General features: G+C 40.2%; 1 protein-coding gene across 1 annotated transcript in view; it reads right to left on the bottom strand.

The window, feature by feature from the left end:
• Nucleotides 1-983: 983 nt before the first annotated feature.
• NYAP2 (neuronal tyrosine-phosphorylated phosphoinositide-3-kinase adaptor 2) overlaps nt 984-14,827 on the bottom strand; it is a 127,535-nt gene continuing 113,691 nt past the window's right edge. Inside the window, exon 6 of the mRNA XM_058844294.1 lies at nt 984-1,336. Coding sequence (XP_058700277.1) covers nt 1,109-1,336 — 228 coding nt within the window. The 3' untranslated portion in view covers nt 984-1,108. The remainder of the gene's footprint in view (nt 1,337-14,827) is intronic.

The following is a 14,827-nucleotide window of genomic DNA, read 5'->3' as shown; positions in this document are numbered from 1 at the left end:
ACCGCATGAAATCAAGAGGGATTTCCCAACAGCCTTTCCAGGGGTCTGAAATCCAGCCCAGAGAAACAACACGAGGAAATCTGACACAGCATAAGTAAGGGTGTGCTGCAGGGTTTAAAAATAATAAACATGTAAACATTTTGTCGCCTTTGTTTTCTGGACTGTCGGTAAATGTGGACAGGGACGGCGGCTGCAGTGGCACTGCCTCAACCCGCTGAGCGACCGGCTCTCTCCGCCAAGGGCTGCACAATGCTTAGTCACAGTGAACCATGGTCTCTGCTAGTCAACGGAACGTCATCAAGGAAGAGATTCTGTCGCAGGCTTTGCTGCAGAAAATTTAGTTCCTTGGCCAAATCATTTTAGTAACAGGTTCATATAAAACCAAGGACAATTTATCTGGTTACCATTATGGGAAAACAGATGCAGAACAATTAATACTTTAAATGCAACTTGGGCATCTGCACTGAGCACTTGTATTTTCAGTGCTTGCAAGTTTGCTGTTTCCCAGCAGAAGTCTCTCCTTTGTCCATCCCACCCCACAAGCTAAGGACGTCTAACAGGTATGACTCTAGTTATCTTCTACAGCCCTAGCACCGAGCTGTTTTGTACATTGTCCTCTCCAACAACACGTACAACCACATGCTTTTGTACAGAGGCCACATCTAGGCAGGTCAGAGAAATAAAATGGTGGCGGTGGGAGCGGGGGTGAACAGTAGAATTGAACATAGAAAATAGGTAATAAAACAGTATAACAGTAACATTATATAGTAAAATTCTCCATAAATTTTTTAATTTATATATATATATATATATATATATTTATATATTTAAACAGTGTATTCGTTTGAGTGTTTTCAATATATTGGTGAAATATTTACATTTTGATATCTTCTGGATCCAAAAAAATCCTGGATAAATACGTATGCCTTAATCCAGTCAGAAACGTAAATCTCTCTCTTGATTACAGGAGAGCACTGTACCAGTGGGTTTTTTCCTAGGAAGTTCACCACCTGTAGGTAAGTCTGAGGTTAGAGCCTTTGCCTTTTGAAGAAGGACGGCTACCTGTCCTTGGTGCCACACAGTGGAGAGGACATCCTCCACAGGCCTGTCAAATCGCAGTGTCCCAAAAAACAGTTTGTTGTTTGGAATAAGGAGGAGGGCTGTATTTCTTGGTCCCAGCATTCTTTTTCCAGCTTGGCAAAATAGGCATGCTGTCCTGTTTGCAGAGTCCTTTCTCTGATTTCTGTCGAGCTTTGATCTCTTTGCAGAGGCAACGCTTTTTCTCAATCATGTCCAGCATTGTGTGGTCCCCTTGTAACCACTGCATGCACGTCACCTATTGGGGGAAGTGGGTGGAGGAAGAAAAGAAGGGGGGGAGGGAATGGGGGAAAGAGGGAAAAAACATACAAATAACTGTCTTGGTCATAGATTAAATATATTTTTTCTTTGCAAAGTTAGCTTACTCTTATTTGAAACACACTAATTTTATGAACAAATATCTCAATGCCAACAACAGAAACATAGTCTTTACTTTTAACTACTTCTTGAAGAAAAAAAAAAAAAGGGTAATAGAAGATCCCTGTTTAAACTTCTCCAGAGCACTAAAATCTAATAAAGATAAATGGTTTTGGCTATCTAGCACTGGTTAGATTTTAAATGATAGAATAGATCTTAAAAAGGCACATGGATCTTAACAATATCCTTAAGTTGTGGAAATAAAAAATTCTACACACTGAAACCCATGTTTTATATTGCTTTCCAAATTCAATCTCTCACATTAAAAGCAGGGTGTTAACATTTCTGAGTATTGAGCTAAATATAACCGTTAAATTTTTTTTAAAATGATTAAATGAACTCCATGTGAATTATATGGATTAACCTGTCTTACTCTGTGATATTTCCTTAACTGGAAGGCACCAAGAGTTAAGAAACTCCATGTTTTCATGTGTGTGGAATACTGGAGAGTGTGATCCTGATCCAAAAGGGGAAGTAACATATGTTTAGCTGTAAGTACATGTCACAGCCCCTCTGAAGCTGAGAATGTCACTTCATTTGAGTTCAATAGGGATTTCACAACTTAAAATGTGTCTTCAGAGGCTTTAGACTGGAAGAGAAATCACTAATAGTAAAATCTTCTGAAAGGGCTCATTGGTTTTGGATATCACCAAATACCTGCAGCTCAGGAAACTTCCTCTCAACACTTTGCAAATTTGAAGTGATATCTTGAGTGTCCCCACATTTATTTCCTAAGAGTTAAGGATTTGTGTGTAGGTAAATACACATGATACACTCACAGGGACTGTCCAGGTACATATCTGCTCTTGTCATGAAAATGAACATGTACAGCAATACTTTGGCAGAATTTGCGGTTCACAAAGGAAATGTATCTTTATTATTAATGGTATTTGAATACATTTAATAATGCATATGCCTTTCATTCACTAGTCTTAGAATGCCAAGCATGAGCATACACTAAGTCCCTAGAACTGAGCCTGGTTTGCCTAGAATCCCCTATAGAACCTTCCTTGGATCTCAGTAGCTTTTGTGTTCAACTTGAAGCATATTTAGCATTATTGATAATAGATTAAGCAAATGTTCAGATTCATAGCAGAAAACAAAGCAAAAGGAATAAATTTAAGAAAGCCTACCAGACAAAGTAATAAAAAATTATGTACCCAAACAGAAAAAATAATAGAATATAGAAATGTTGGTATTTTTTTTGTATTAAAAAAAAAAAAAAAAAGGTGGGGGGACTAAACAGGATAAAAGAATTTTATCACAAAACCATGCTTACCTTATATACTAGATAGTACTTTGAGAAAAACAATTTACACCATAACATGAATTTTGTTCTTGAATGTTCTTATGAATTTTGGATTACACAGGTAACTTATCTGCAATGTGTCCTCCTGACTGGCTGAGCCATTTCTCCAGGAATTCTGCTGTGCCTGCTTTTGAATACTTATCTTTCATTTCAGGAGTGATCTAATGTTTAGTGTGGTGCAGGTTGTCATGAGGCACAGCATCTGCCATGGCCATGAGACTTTCTCTCTTTGGCTGCCCAGGCTTGGTCCAAAACTCCTTGTCTGAACTGGAGACGCTCCCCTCCCACCCCTCAGCTTCACTCCACAGATCACTGGAGAGGCTCTGCCTGACCCAGATTTCCTGCCACAGTGGTGGGTCAGTACTTACACAGCAGTGTCTTCAGCTTGGCTGGGTCCTCCTCCATGGGGAAGGACAGGGACACAATCTGCACACAATTCATTACACAAATATTCACCAGCACAGCGGCTTCTGCGCCGGGCTTGACAACGGCGCTTGAGCACGGATTTCCTCTTGTAGGCACCGGGAAATACCTTCTCTGTCATAGCCCATCACGTCAGGCAGAGCGTGTGCCAGTGCCAATCCCCACAGCACGCGGTGTGCTCCAGCCACCAAGTGTCACAAGCACCGCACGCAGCACCCGCGACAGCCCCCGTGAGAGTGTCACACCCACGTCACCCCCGTGAGAGTGTCACATCCACGTCACCCCCATGAGAATGTCACACACACGTCACCCCCATGAGAATGTCACACACACGTCACCCCCGTGAGAGTGTCACATCCACGTCACCCCCATGAGAGTGTCACACCCACGTCACCCCCGTGAGAGTGTCACATCCACGTCACCCCCATGACAGTGTCACATCCACGTCACCCCCATGAGAGTGTCACACCCACGTCACCCCCATGAGTGTCACATCCATGTCACCCCCATGAGAGTGTCACATCCACGTCACCCCCATGAGAGTGTCACATCCACCGTGCTACACACAGTGCAGTGCCAACACAGTGCCTTGTGGTACTGACCTCCTGCATTCAAGGAGGTATTCGAGGGGACAGAAGCAGCATTTTGATATGCTGATTTCCAAAATGCCAGTTGCAATTTCCCAAAGATAGAAATGGAGTTGTAGAAAGTATCAGTTACACAGACACTCTGCCACCCCCTGCAAAACAGCACCTAAAATATACCCAAGAGTAGGCAGCTCCAAAATCCTTTTTTTATACTGGCCACCGTATTTTGTTACAGTTAGTGAATCATTTACTGGGAAGAATTTGAATTTTCCCACTCTCCCAGACAGAGATTTTCAAGTATACTTGGGATTTTTTTAATGCTATTTTTGTTTGATGGCTAAGTTCTTCCTATCAGCATCTTCTTAAGGGTACTGTCCACTTGGCACAATCCTCTCCTGGAACTGCATTCACTAATGGTGTGTGCAGGGGAGATGTGTAGAACTGGGATGGGCAAAGTCATTTGCTAAAATGCACCAAGTGAACACATAAGATGTTAAAAGGACTGGGGGAGAAAAAAGCCTTAATATTAATATTAGCCTAAACATTAAAGGGTTGTTTTTGATAGTTTTGCCCATTTCTTTAGTGTTTAAGTGCAACAAAATAAAAATATTAGGAACAAAGATTCATGGCCACTGGAAGCTGTGGGACAGACCTGGGAGGAAATTCCCACTGCAGATCAATGAACTACAGAAATGACAATAACCATGTTCATGATATGAACTTCCAGAGTGTTAACTAAACTCTCAGTGTGTCCTGGACAAATAACAGGCACTGAGGCTCCTAGGCCAGGACTCAACCCACCTGTTTAATTGCAGCAAAAACCCTCATTGAATTCAGTAGGGCTACTGAGGTGTTCAAAGCTAATGTGTTTAAGACTGCAGTTTTAGGCCTAATCCTCCCAGTGACTGAACTGATGGCACTCGGTTCCAGCTCTAATTTTTTTCACATCCTCCCTCCTTTCTTGGCTTTAGCCTGCTCCTCTGCTCATGCACCAGGCTGTCAATATCCCTGCTACATCATAACAAGGAATTTGTTCAGTGTGAGGGGCACAAAAAGTACTGATGTTACAACCTAATTTATGGAAAAAAGTAGAGCATTCAAAAAATTTTACAGCTATACAGCTCTCCTGGGAAAGATCCCATCGTGCTTGAGGAATGGTGAACATACTGCAGCATGTCAGAGCTTGGCTGCAGATGTGAATGTACACAGGCACAAAATGCATCAGCACTGGAGCTAACAGCCAGCAAGACAGAGCATAGGATAGGAAAGCTTGGTTCTGACCAAAGAATCTTGGCCCAAAGCTTCAGTTCTTACTGAAGAGGGAAAAAAGAGCCAGAAACTAAAGTTAGGATTGTAAGGGACCTTCTGGAGACTACAGGATGTGTATCAGGTACTATGTCCCATAATATCCTTTGGATTACAAAATTTTCTGATTAAACATCAATGTTTGTTTTGATGGAATTTTTACTCATTAGATTATTCAAGATATAGGATGCCTTTTATAAAATTTTTATTTCAAATCAGATAGAGCAAGAAAGTGAAGAAAAACATCAGGGAAAGGCCCAGAAGTCTGGACATTCACCAAGAAGGTTTTGGAGGCAGGCTCAATTCCCTGCTCCTAAGCAGGCAGTAAAAGCTGTGTGATAACTGGATGTGTAGGAATGTGACTGAGTGCAAGAGTAAACCAGGATGTCTGACAAGTTCTTGGTAAACACAGATTAATCATCAGTCTCTTGTTTTCCTTCAAAAATCTTCTTCAAAGCAAATGCTTGTTCCAAACTTGAACATCAACAACAAAAAGTAAGAAACTCCTTCTACTATACAAAACTGTATATACTTTTCCATACAGTATGAATCACCAACTTTGCTATCTTTAGAAGAAACCAGTCTATGTTGCCACCTTGCTTTTACTATTTTCTCTCAGTTTTCTGATATTTTTTATTTCCAAAACATTGGAAGTAAATATTATTAAGATCTTTTATGTACTCTTGGGTTCTATGTTGATAGTGCCATGGAACAAGAAGTAATATTATAAACCCATCTTCAACTAAGATAAAACAACTTTACATATCCTCAAAAAAGGCAAATTAAAATCTTTCAAATTATGAAAAAGGTCCCTTCTGGTGGGTTTTTTAATGCTTTATGAAGGTCAAAGAAACAAGCTAGACAAAGTAGTTCCCTTCTCTGCAAAGTGAAAATGGTACGTTTTTGTGTGTGCCTACATTAGAGGTGGGCCTGACCTCATATCTCATTGGTTTGAAATTTCATAGTATTCCAGAAAGATAATTAGCAGTCCCAATGGTTTCCAAATACATGTATTGCTTAAATTAGATTGCCCTGAGCTAGACCACAGAACAGTCTTGGAGCAGAGGTTTGATGGGCAGAACACGTCCAGTTCAATTGCTCTTGGAGGCCAGGACTTGAAGCCAGAGGTCAGTACATGCCACAGCTCTCTGCCACATCAGAATTTACTGGGAAAAGCACATAATCCCAGGGAAAACTCAGAAGAGGCTTTGGGGAACAGACAGTGACTCACACTGCCAGGAAGCCCCTGGTGTCACAGTGGACTATTTCTGTTTCCTATTGCCCTGGCCCTGCCTCTGCCCTGCCCTGGGCATCCCCCCACTGCTGCTGGCCCTTGGTGTGCCGTGACACACTGCACCAGCACATCCACTAAAGTGCTCAAAACACGGGTGTAAAGAGAAATGTAAATGAACATGGTTCATTCCTTGTTCTTAACCAAGCAGGGTAGTTTGGTTTGGCAGAGAGTCATACTCACAGATAGAAAAAGAATAAAACTATCCAGTGATACAATTAAGCAGATGGACACAACTTTACACACAGCCTAGCTATGTAGAAACCAGGTGTAGAAAACATCTTGTATCTTTTTGTGGATAAATATCCACATTATCAGGTCAGACTCTTGAGTCCTTCTGGAACTGGACTGTTGCTATAAGGAGCACCAAGCAAAATGTATCAGGACAGGGCTGTGCAAGTTCCTGAGCACATGAATGACGCTGAAAAAAGACACTGTGATACCTGTAAATTATATACAAACCAAATGATCCCATGTAGCATAGCTTTTCCAAATGAAAAACATGAGGGCTGTGAAAAGAAAAATCCATGAGCAGAAATAAAAATATAGAGTGAAACATCCTCAACACCAGGCCTGGGACTCTCTGTGTTAGCTGTGAAAAATTTTACTTATTCATGTGTTACATAAATATCTACATAAATATATGGATGGATAATTCTCTCTCTTAGTAAAAAGACGTTTTGTGCTATGTAAGTCCCACACATAACCCCTTGTCCCAGGCCAAGCCCCAGGTAACCTTAGCCCTGAACACCGGGCAGGCAGGAGACAAGAGGAGAGCAAGTGCCAGGAGCAATTCTGCTCCTCTAATGTCAGGCTGCTGGGGTGCAGTGTGGTATGAGGATAAAGCCATGCTAATTCCCAGTGCTAAGAGGTGTTTCAGGAATCCTGTCATTGAAGGTGCACTATAATTTTTTCACATGAGTGCCCGTGAAAATATGTGCTGCTAAAAATGCCATGTGGGAGAAGAAATACCTGAAATATTGTACACAGCTCTATTAGTAGTCACTAAGTCTGAAAATGTTGACAATTTTCATTTATTTTTGAGGAACCCTTTCTAACATTTGAAGTGACCACAAAATATCTCATGCTCTGGACCCTGTGAACAGTGTTCTTTTGTGGTGTATAAACTTTTAATGACCTAAAAATGTATCTTGCACTATAGTTTATATGAGGGCTTTAGACAACACCATATCCTCTTCAGCTGTTTCTCCTCATGACATCCTGGCTGTTAAATTTTTTGCTTGCCTTGTTTTAATGCTGTTGGCTTATTTGACATGAAATTGGAAGCTTTGGGCAATAGGAGAGCCCCATGATTCAGTTGTGTTTCCATATTTTTTTCCTAATAGTGTAGGTTCCCACTTATCATGCTGAAAATCTGTAGGTTATGGGGCTGAAGAAGATGCTGTTTGCTTCTGGCCCTCATGAGCATCTCTCCTGCTGGATGAGAAGAGAGACTGACTCTAAAGAATGGGGAAAACTACAGCACACATCATGGCTGTCATATAAAAATATCCTTTTCTTTGTCAGAACTGCATAACACAGATAAAAATAAACGCCCAACAGCTGAAGTGAGGCTGTAACAAAGTGATCTTAAACTAACACAAAATACAATGAAATAAAAAGGCAGCAGGAGGAGATTATTATAAGTGTCTCCTGGATCTGTAAGCAAAGTGGTCTCTAACAGTGCAATCTGTGTGCAGTGCTACACATCATTCAGCAGAGCCAAGCATGCTGGTTTGTTTTGGCAGGCTGCAGTAAATGAAGAAGAAAGGCTTTCTGAAAGCCACTTACCATCCTCTGGGAGGAAAAGGTACTGCCTCCCTCATGCCTGCTCTCAGACAGGAGTTTCCAAACTGTGTTTCCCACTGAAACTCTTGGCGGCACTTTCTCTGGTGCAGATGGCTCCCGGCCCCCTGGCCAGGTAAGGTATTTCCACTGGCAAGGTGTGAAATCCCACTCCTAGAAGGCAGTCCTGTGCCCTGGGGAAAGCGCTGGAGGGCTATGTTAAACAGCAACTGTGATTTGCTATCTGATACTTGGCTTGACGTGCAGGTCCTCTTAGCACATGTTCGCAAAAGGGGAGTTGTCCAAGGCAGGAAGGAGTTCAGCCAGAATCAGGTTTCAGAAAATCTGAGCAGAGACAGCCTCACCCATTTGAAGCCAACAGGAATTTACCATCTGACCTCATGGGTCCAAGAATTTGACTATAGTTTGCTTAAACAAACAGTAAAAATAACCTCAATAAAAACGATTTTAATATACTTCAGAAGAGCACTTTGAAAGTTATGTCGGGCAAGATTTCTTTTGCTAATAGCTATAACCATTGCATTGCTGTCAAATGTTATTTCCAATGGCTACAAAAGTCAGTAAGTCAGGATGGAACTACAGGCTAAATTTGCAGTCATTCCCCTCTCTCTGACAGGTATTCTGGAAGAATATTTTCATGAAAGACAGCATAATTTGGCCCAGGATAGTTACTCGTTCGTACAGCTTGGTACTGCTAGCCCACTCTCCTGTTACTGTCAAATTCAAAACAACAGTTGATTATTAATACAAAGGTGATGAAAAGTAGCAGTCTGTTCAGGAACTCGCAGGATGTGCAAGGTGAGCTGTGAAAGCAGACACTCTCCATGCAGTTTGGAGTGCCTGGGAAGGCTCCCTGGGGACAGTGGACAGCAGAACTGCAAATTCCTCCCTAGAAGGAGTGCCTCAAGTGTTTTCTGGAAGCTTTCCTCTGATGCCAGCAGCCACATTAGAATGATCCTGTGCATTTACGTAGTTGCATTGCAAGCACAAGTGCACACACAAGTTGCTAAGCACTACACAGTCTGCCCTTTCTGACCTTTCACAAATTCTTCCTTTCAAGGGACACAAGACCAATCTCTATTTTCCCTTGAAGAACATGGGAAAGAATTTCCTCATCATACTTGTTTTTATTTCAACAAAATGTGTAGGAGTGAACACTTAGTAATTTTACCTTGTATATATTTAACATTAAAAGCATTCATTGACACCTGCTATTTCAACCTATGAAACAGCATAGGCAACACATTTTAGGGCTCTTAGAACATTTGAATTGCTGTGTTTAAGGTTTTGATTTACCTTATTCCAAATTTCTAAACTCCTGGAAATATGTTTTATTTCAAATAATAGTACTGCAGAAAAAAAATGAAAACAAGAGTCCCTGTAAAAACTGTAGAACTAGAGTCCCTGGAAAAACTACACTATCACTCAAATGTAACTACATGATGCAGTGCTGTAAAAAAACTCTGGACACTTTATTTCAAACTTAGAAGTCACTAAAAGGCTTCACTACATTGTGTTGTGCTCTATGGCTTGACTAATCCACCACTTCAAAATGACTGACAAGATTATTTGGAGCTCCAGAAACTCCCAAAGATTCAAGATTATGAGCAATTAATACTTATCCTAAAATTAAATTAGCAAACGATTAGTAAACCTTCAGCACCTTTGGTTCCAGACCTCCAGTTTCATGATTCATTGCTTTCAATTACCAAATGTCACAGCTACTTTGCTCAGAACCAGCCCTGAACATACTCCTATGCCACAAGTTTTCCAGTAGCCCTCAGATTATTGCTGAGGCTACTCATAAAGCAAATTTTAGGTGACAAATTCACTGTTCTGCTTTCCATTTTCATACTGGCAGTCAGTCTAGATATAGCTCTTTCTGACCCTGCATTATTATCTTATTTGGAAACATATTCTTTACATCTAGGTGCTTCTTTTTTAACACCAAACAACTGCTCAAAATGTACTGTTTGATCACACTCAATAAATGCTTTCAAAGAAGAGCCTGTAAATTAACTGATATTTGGGGTACTGTGGAAAGTCATCTCATGCATCTTAGTGGATCATCACAAAGTGCATTCCTATTGAGATCACTCATTAAAAATCAAAACTTCATCTATGCCTTTGCCGAGGAATAAATGAAGAACTCAAGCAACCCACCATTATACTTCCTGTCATTCACTGTAAAACAGAAAGGAAAATACAATATTGTATTAGGTCAATCACAGGAGGGACAAAGGACAGACACTTTGCTAGAGTTCAGTGATCTCCTGTGTACTGCATTTTGTAGTGCAGCAGCTGCAGGGTAACACTCTAATGTCCCAGATTTCTTTGGGGGGTTACTAACCCCTTTTCTCCAGTATTTCCCCTTGCTGGAAGGTGCTGCTCTGTGCCATGTGTGCCACAACTGCTCGTGAACCAGAGTTCACACAGCAGGGTGGTTTGAGCTGCAACCCCGATGGCCACTGCAGCTGGCCCTGCCCATGTCTGGGTAGCTGTGCCCATAGTACAGCCCACCTGCACTTAATGTTCCTTACTCTCAGTCATGGCAGCTTTGAAAAACTGCCAGATTCCCAATCTCATATGGAGAAATCTCATATCTCATATGAACAGCTGCCCAGCTCTGCACTGAGAGGCAGCGTGGAGCAGTGAGAGCTGCTGGGCAAGGTCCTTTCCTGCTCTGGATCCACAGAGCCCCTGTGAGCTGCAAAAGCTCTCTTGTACAACGGAGCTGAAGGCAGCGTGGTGCATGCTCTGGATACTGCTCGGACCAAGAAGGGCCCAAAAACTGAGAATGGAAGAATGAAAGTGGAAGGAAACAAAACCATAACTTTGGAAGACCTAAGAACAGCGAGAAAGAGGACATTGAAACATGTCCTAAAGTTACAAAAATGTTACATATGGGGACACCACAATTCCATTAGTTTCCCCATTTTATTGGACCTTATTGTTTCCAAACTATAAAAAAGCACATAACCTTCAGCACTATTTCTATTGAAGTCAGTAGCTGAACCCAAGATTTAATTTTTATTGCTGAAACAGATGAAGAACTTCACCACACCAGTTTACCAGCAAAGCTCCTAAGTCTTTATATTTGTCTAGAACTTTCAAAAAAATGGCCAGAAAATAATTTTTAAAATAAAGAAATATAAAATTATCAAAATAATGTATAGAGAAAAAATGCCTCAGCACTGAAAGCTGCTTTACTTTAAAGATGCTTTACTTAGGAGAATTTTTGAAATATGCTCTTATATGTCTCAATTTTTGATAGCAAAACTGAGTCAAAGATCCTTTTCTTAGAGTAAATGCCATTTCTCAAATATTGTACTGATTGTATGGAGGGAAAAATATTCAGGAAAAAATGACTAAAACCCAACATTGAATGTTCAGAGATCATCGTACTCTAGTAGGTGGTCACAACTTCCTTTTAAAAATGTGTAAAAACATTATTAAAAGACAGATATCTCATTAATCACTTCTAGCTCCAATTTGAAGTGCAGTTAAGCAACAGTTGTTGAAATTATAAATCATACTGAGAGTTTCTGAAGAATATAAAGATGTAAGAGCCTGCCTCAGTATGAGATACCATGTCTGATGTTACCTCACAGCAACATGATGCGATTTGATTTATATCAGGAATGGCTAAACTATACAGTACCCAAATCTAATACAGGCATGATTTCCTGGCACACAGAATGGCTGAGATACAGCAAGAGACTCAGCCTGGTATCCGTGTGCTTTAGAAAATGGGATTCACTGGGGTCAGAGAGTCCCTGTACCTTGTTTCTGTTTTCTGTTTAAAAGGCATCTCTGAAGGGATGGTGCTGCCTGACAGAGTGTGTGAATCAGCACTAACACACTAAGCCAGGATCAGCAGCCTCCTCAGCCATGGAGTGACCTGGAAAAGTCAGCTTAGCCTGTGCCAGCAGCATGGGCTGTGCTCAAATTCAGATCTACAGAGCAGGAAGGAAATTTAAATATCCAGCTGAAAAGGAATGGCTAATGACAAAGCAGGACAAAAACACTGATCTTCTTGTTAGCCTATAGGCACATATCACCTGCAACGTAAGTAAACTCAAACAGTAAAAAAGTGCTGCTTTTCTCTGATTGTGTTTTAAAATCTGGTTCCAAGAACCGTGATCTGACCAATGTTAATTTTAAAAATGCATATTGCTATTGTCTTTTCTCATTTTTATTCTTTCCTATTGTGAATTATACAACTGTGATCAGAAACAGCAGATAGCAAATGTGCTTTTCCAGACTGTAAAAAAAGAGAAGGGCCAAGCACATCCAAGAGTCTGCTAACTGCCACTGACTTGTGAAGGTTTAAGATCAGGCCACTGGCCCATAAACTCCTATCTCAATTAGGGAATATGTCCTTTCTCCAGCCTATGTTTTGTTGAGGAGAAGCATTCCTTGGACATTTTAGTTACAGCTCAGGAGTAAAACGGGAATTTGCTGTTGATGTGTGAGATCAGAATTTAACCCTGTAGCTTTAAATTAAAAATGAAAAGGATTTTCTATTATGCAATTTTAGTTAGGGTGAAGGGTCTTCCTTACAGTGTATCCATCACCCTACAAGGTTCCCAGTATTTCCTGCATAAAGACTTGTTTTCTGAGATTTTTCTTAGGAGCTGCTGCCATTCTGCTGCAGTAACTTATTGCACATGGAGACTGGTCCAGCTGGACAAGCTAGTACAATGATAAAATTAACTGTAAAGGGAGAAAATTTATCACCCATAGGTCTCATAAAGAATTACAGTTGAATATCATTTAAGCTTCAATTCAATGGATATCCTAAGCACATGCTCGACTGGAAAAAGTGTATCTGTCATCCTCCTGACTAACAGAAATATTTTGCTATTTAACATAAGGCAGTGCATTGCTGCCTCAAGGCCAGCTAACTAAACCTACATACAGCTGTGTGGTGATTCATTTTACAAAGGGCTAATAAATGATTGTTAGCTGTTTTAATAAATGCTTAATCAATTGGAAATTATATGTTACTGTGAAGTGCAAAGGGTAAGAGGTCTGACAAATAGTCTGTAATGCTCCTGTAAAATCCACTTATAAAGTTGGGTATTTTATCCATTCCTAATGCTCACCTGCACTGGAGAAACTTTCTCTCCAGCCGAAGGCCCTTCTATATCCAGTATCTATTCATGTACGATGTTATGGATGTGAATCACCCCTAGATTGACAGCAAGTGCCTCATGTGAATAGAGCTGGGATCTGCAGCATGAGAGTCCAGCTGGTTCAGGGCATTTCTAAACCTTGGAGCACTTGATCTGCATAAGATACAGACAGCCAAAACTACACAGACTGAGCTGTTTCCAAATATTTTTTTCCTACAGAAAACTGTCAGGAGAAACACCAATATATTTGCCATTTTGGATCTGAAAAACTGGAAACCTTAAAAATTAGTAAAAAGAATAATCTTTTCTCATTTAAAATACATGATGTTTTTATTTTTGTTGTTTTAACAAGACAAAATGAGAATAAAAGTTGGTTATCAAAAGTGGGTGCTGGCATTCATACTTTTTTTTTTTAATTGACATACACATAATGTATATGAATAGCCACACATTTCTAGTGAAAGACTATGAACAAACACACGTACATATACAGAGATAGAGAAACGTCCTATGCATACATCCATGAGTGAATATACATATTTATGTGCATACAGTATACAGACGAGATACTATACAGGTACAGTCAGTGCAATATACTGTATAAGGCTACACAAACACCGAGAGAGTCTGGTGGGGTGGTGACAGCCATGAGAACAAAGCCTGGATGGTTGTGACTCAAGGCAGATGGTGGGGACAACCTGGCTGCTCTGTGTCGTGTTTTATGCATCAGGCACACACAGTTCCAACAGAAACATGGTACAATACACTCAGCTCAAAAAAGGAGGACACGTGGGAGTGCGTGGAGGAAACTGAAATGTGTATGAGCAGACAAATAAGGCTGTTCTACCTAGAATACAGAATGTTTGGTTCATTTACAGAGAATGCCTATATATAAACCCATGCTTTCATGAATTCATGCCATTTTTTATTTCTATCTTTTCCTTTAAGAATATTATAAAATTCTTGCCCTGAGTTAAACATAAATACACACAGAAAAGGGGGTGGGGAAAAAGGAAATTGCATGCTTCTGGGTTTTTTTTAAATAAATTTTTAACCAAGGCACAATGTCTTCAAGAGTGGTTGCAAGACCATTTGAAATAAACTTAGCAAGTGCTATTGTTCTGGGACTGTGGCAAAACTAATTGTTTGCATACAAAAGTCTCAGAACAAGTTTTGAAGTGAATTTACAAGTTTTAGAAGAGAACAAGTAAATTTATTACATATGCCTTAAAGAGAGATTCCCTGAAGAGGAAGGAATGCTACCAATGCAACCAAATTAAATTACTTTATAGACAATTTATTGATGTTTTGACTGAAATTATTTCACACAAATGGCATTATATATTTGTCTAGCATTAATTGTTAACCTATTTTTAGTAGAACCATGTACAGTGCTGTAAGAGCAGCTAAAAATGAGATGAACTTCCAGACAATTTTCAGTTTCTTTAGTAGG

This window comes from Poecile atricapillus, chromosome 8, assembly GCF_030490865.1.
Source record: "Poecile atricapillus isolate bPoeAtr1 chromosome 8, bPoeAtr1.hap1, whole genome shotgun sequence".
NCBI classification, from domain to species: domain Eukaryota; kingdom Metazoa; phylum Chordata; class Aves; order Passeriformes; family Paridae; genus Poecile; species Poecile atricapillus.
This window is presented reverse-complemented; position numbering and strand designations above follow the sequence as displayed.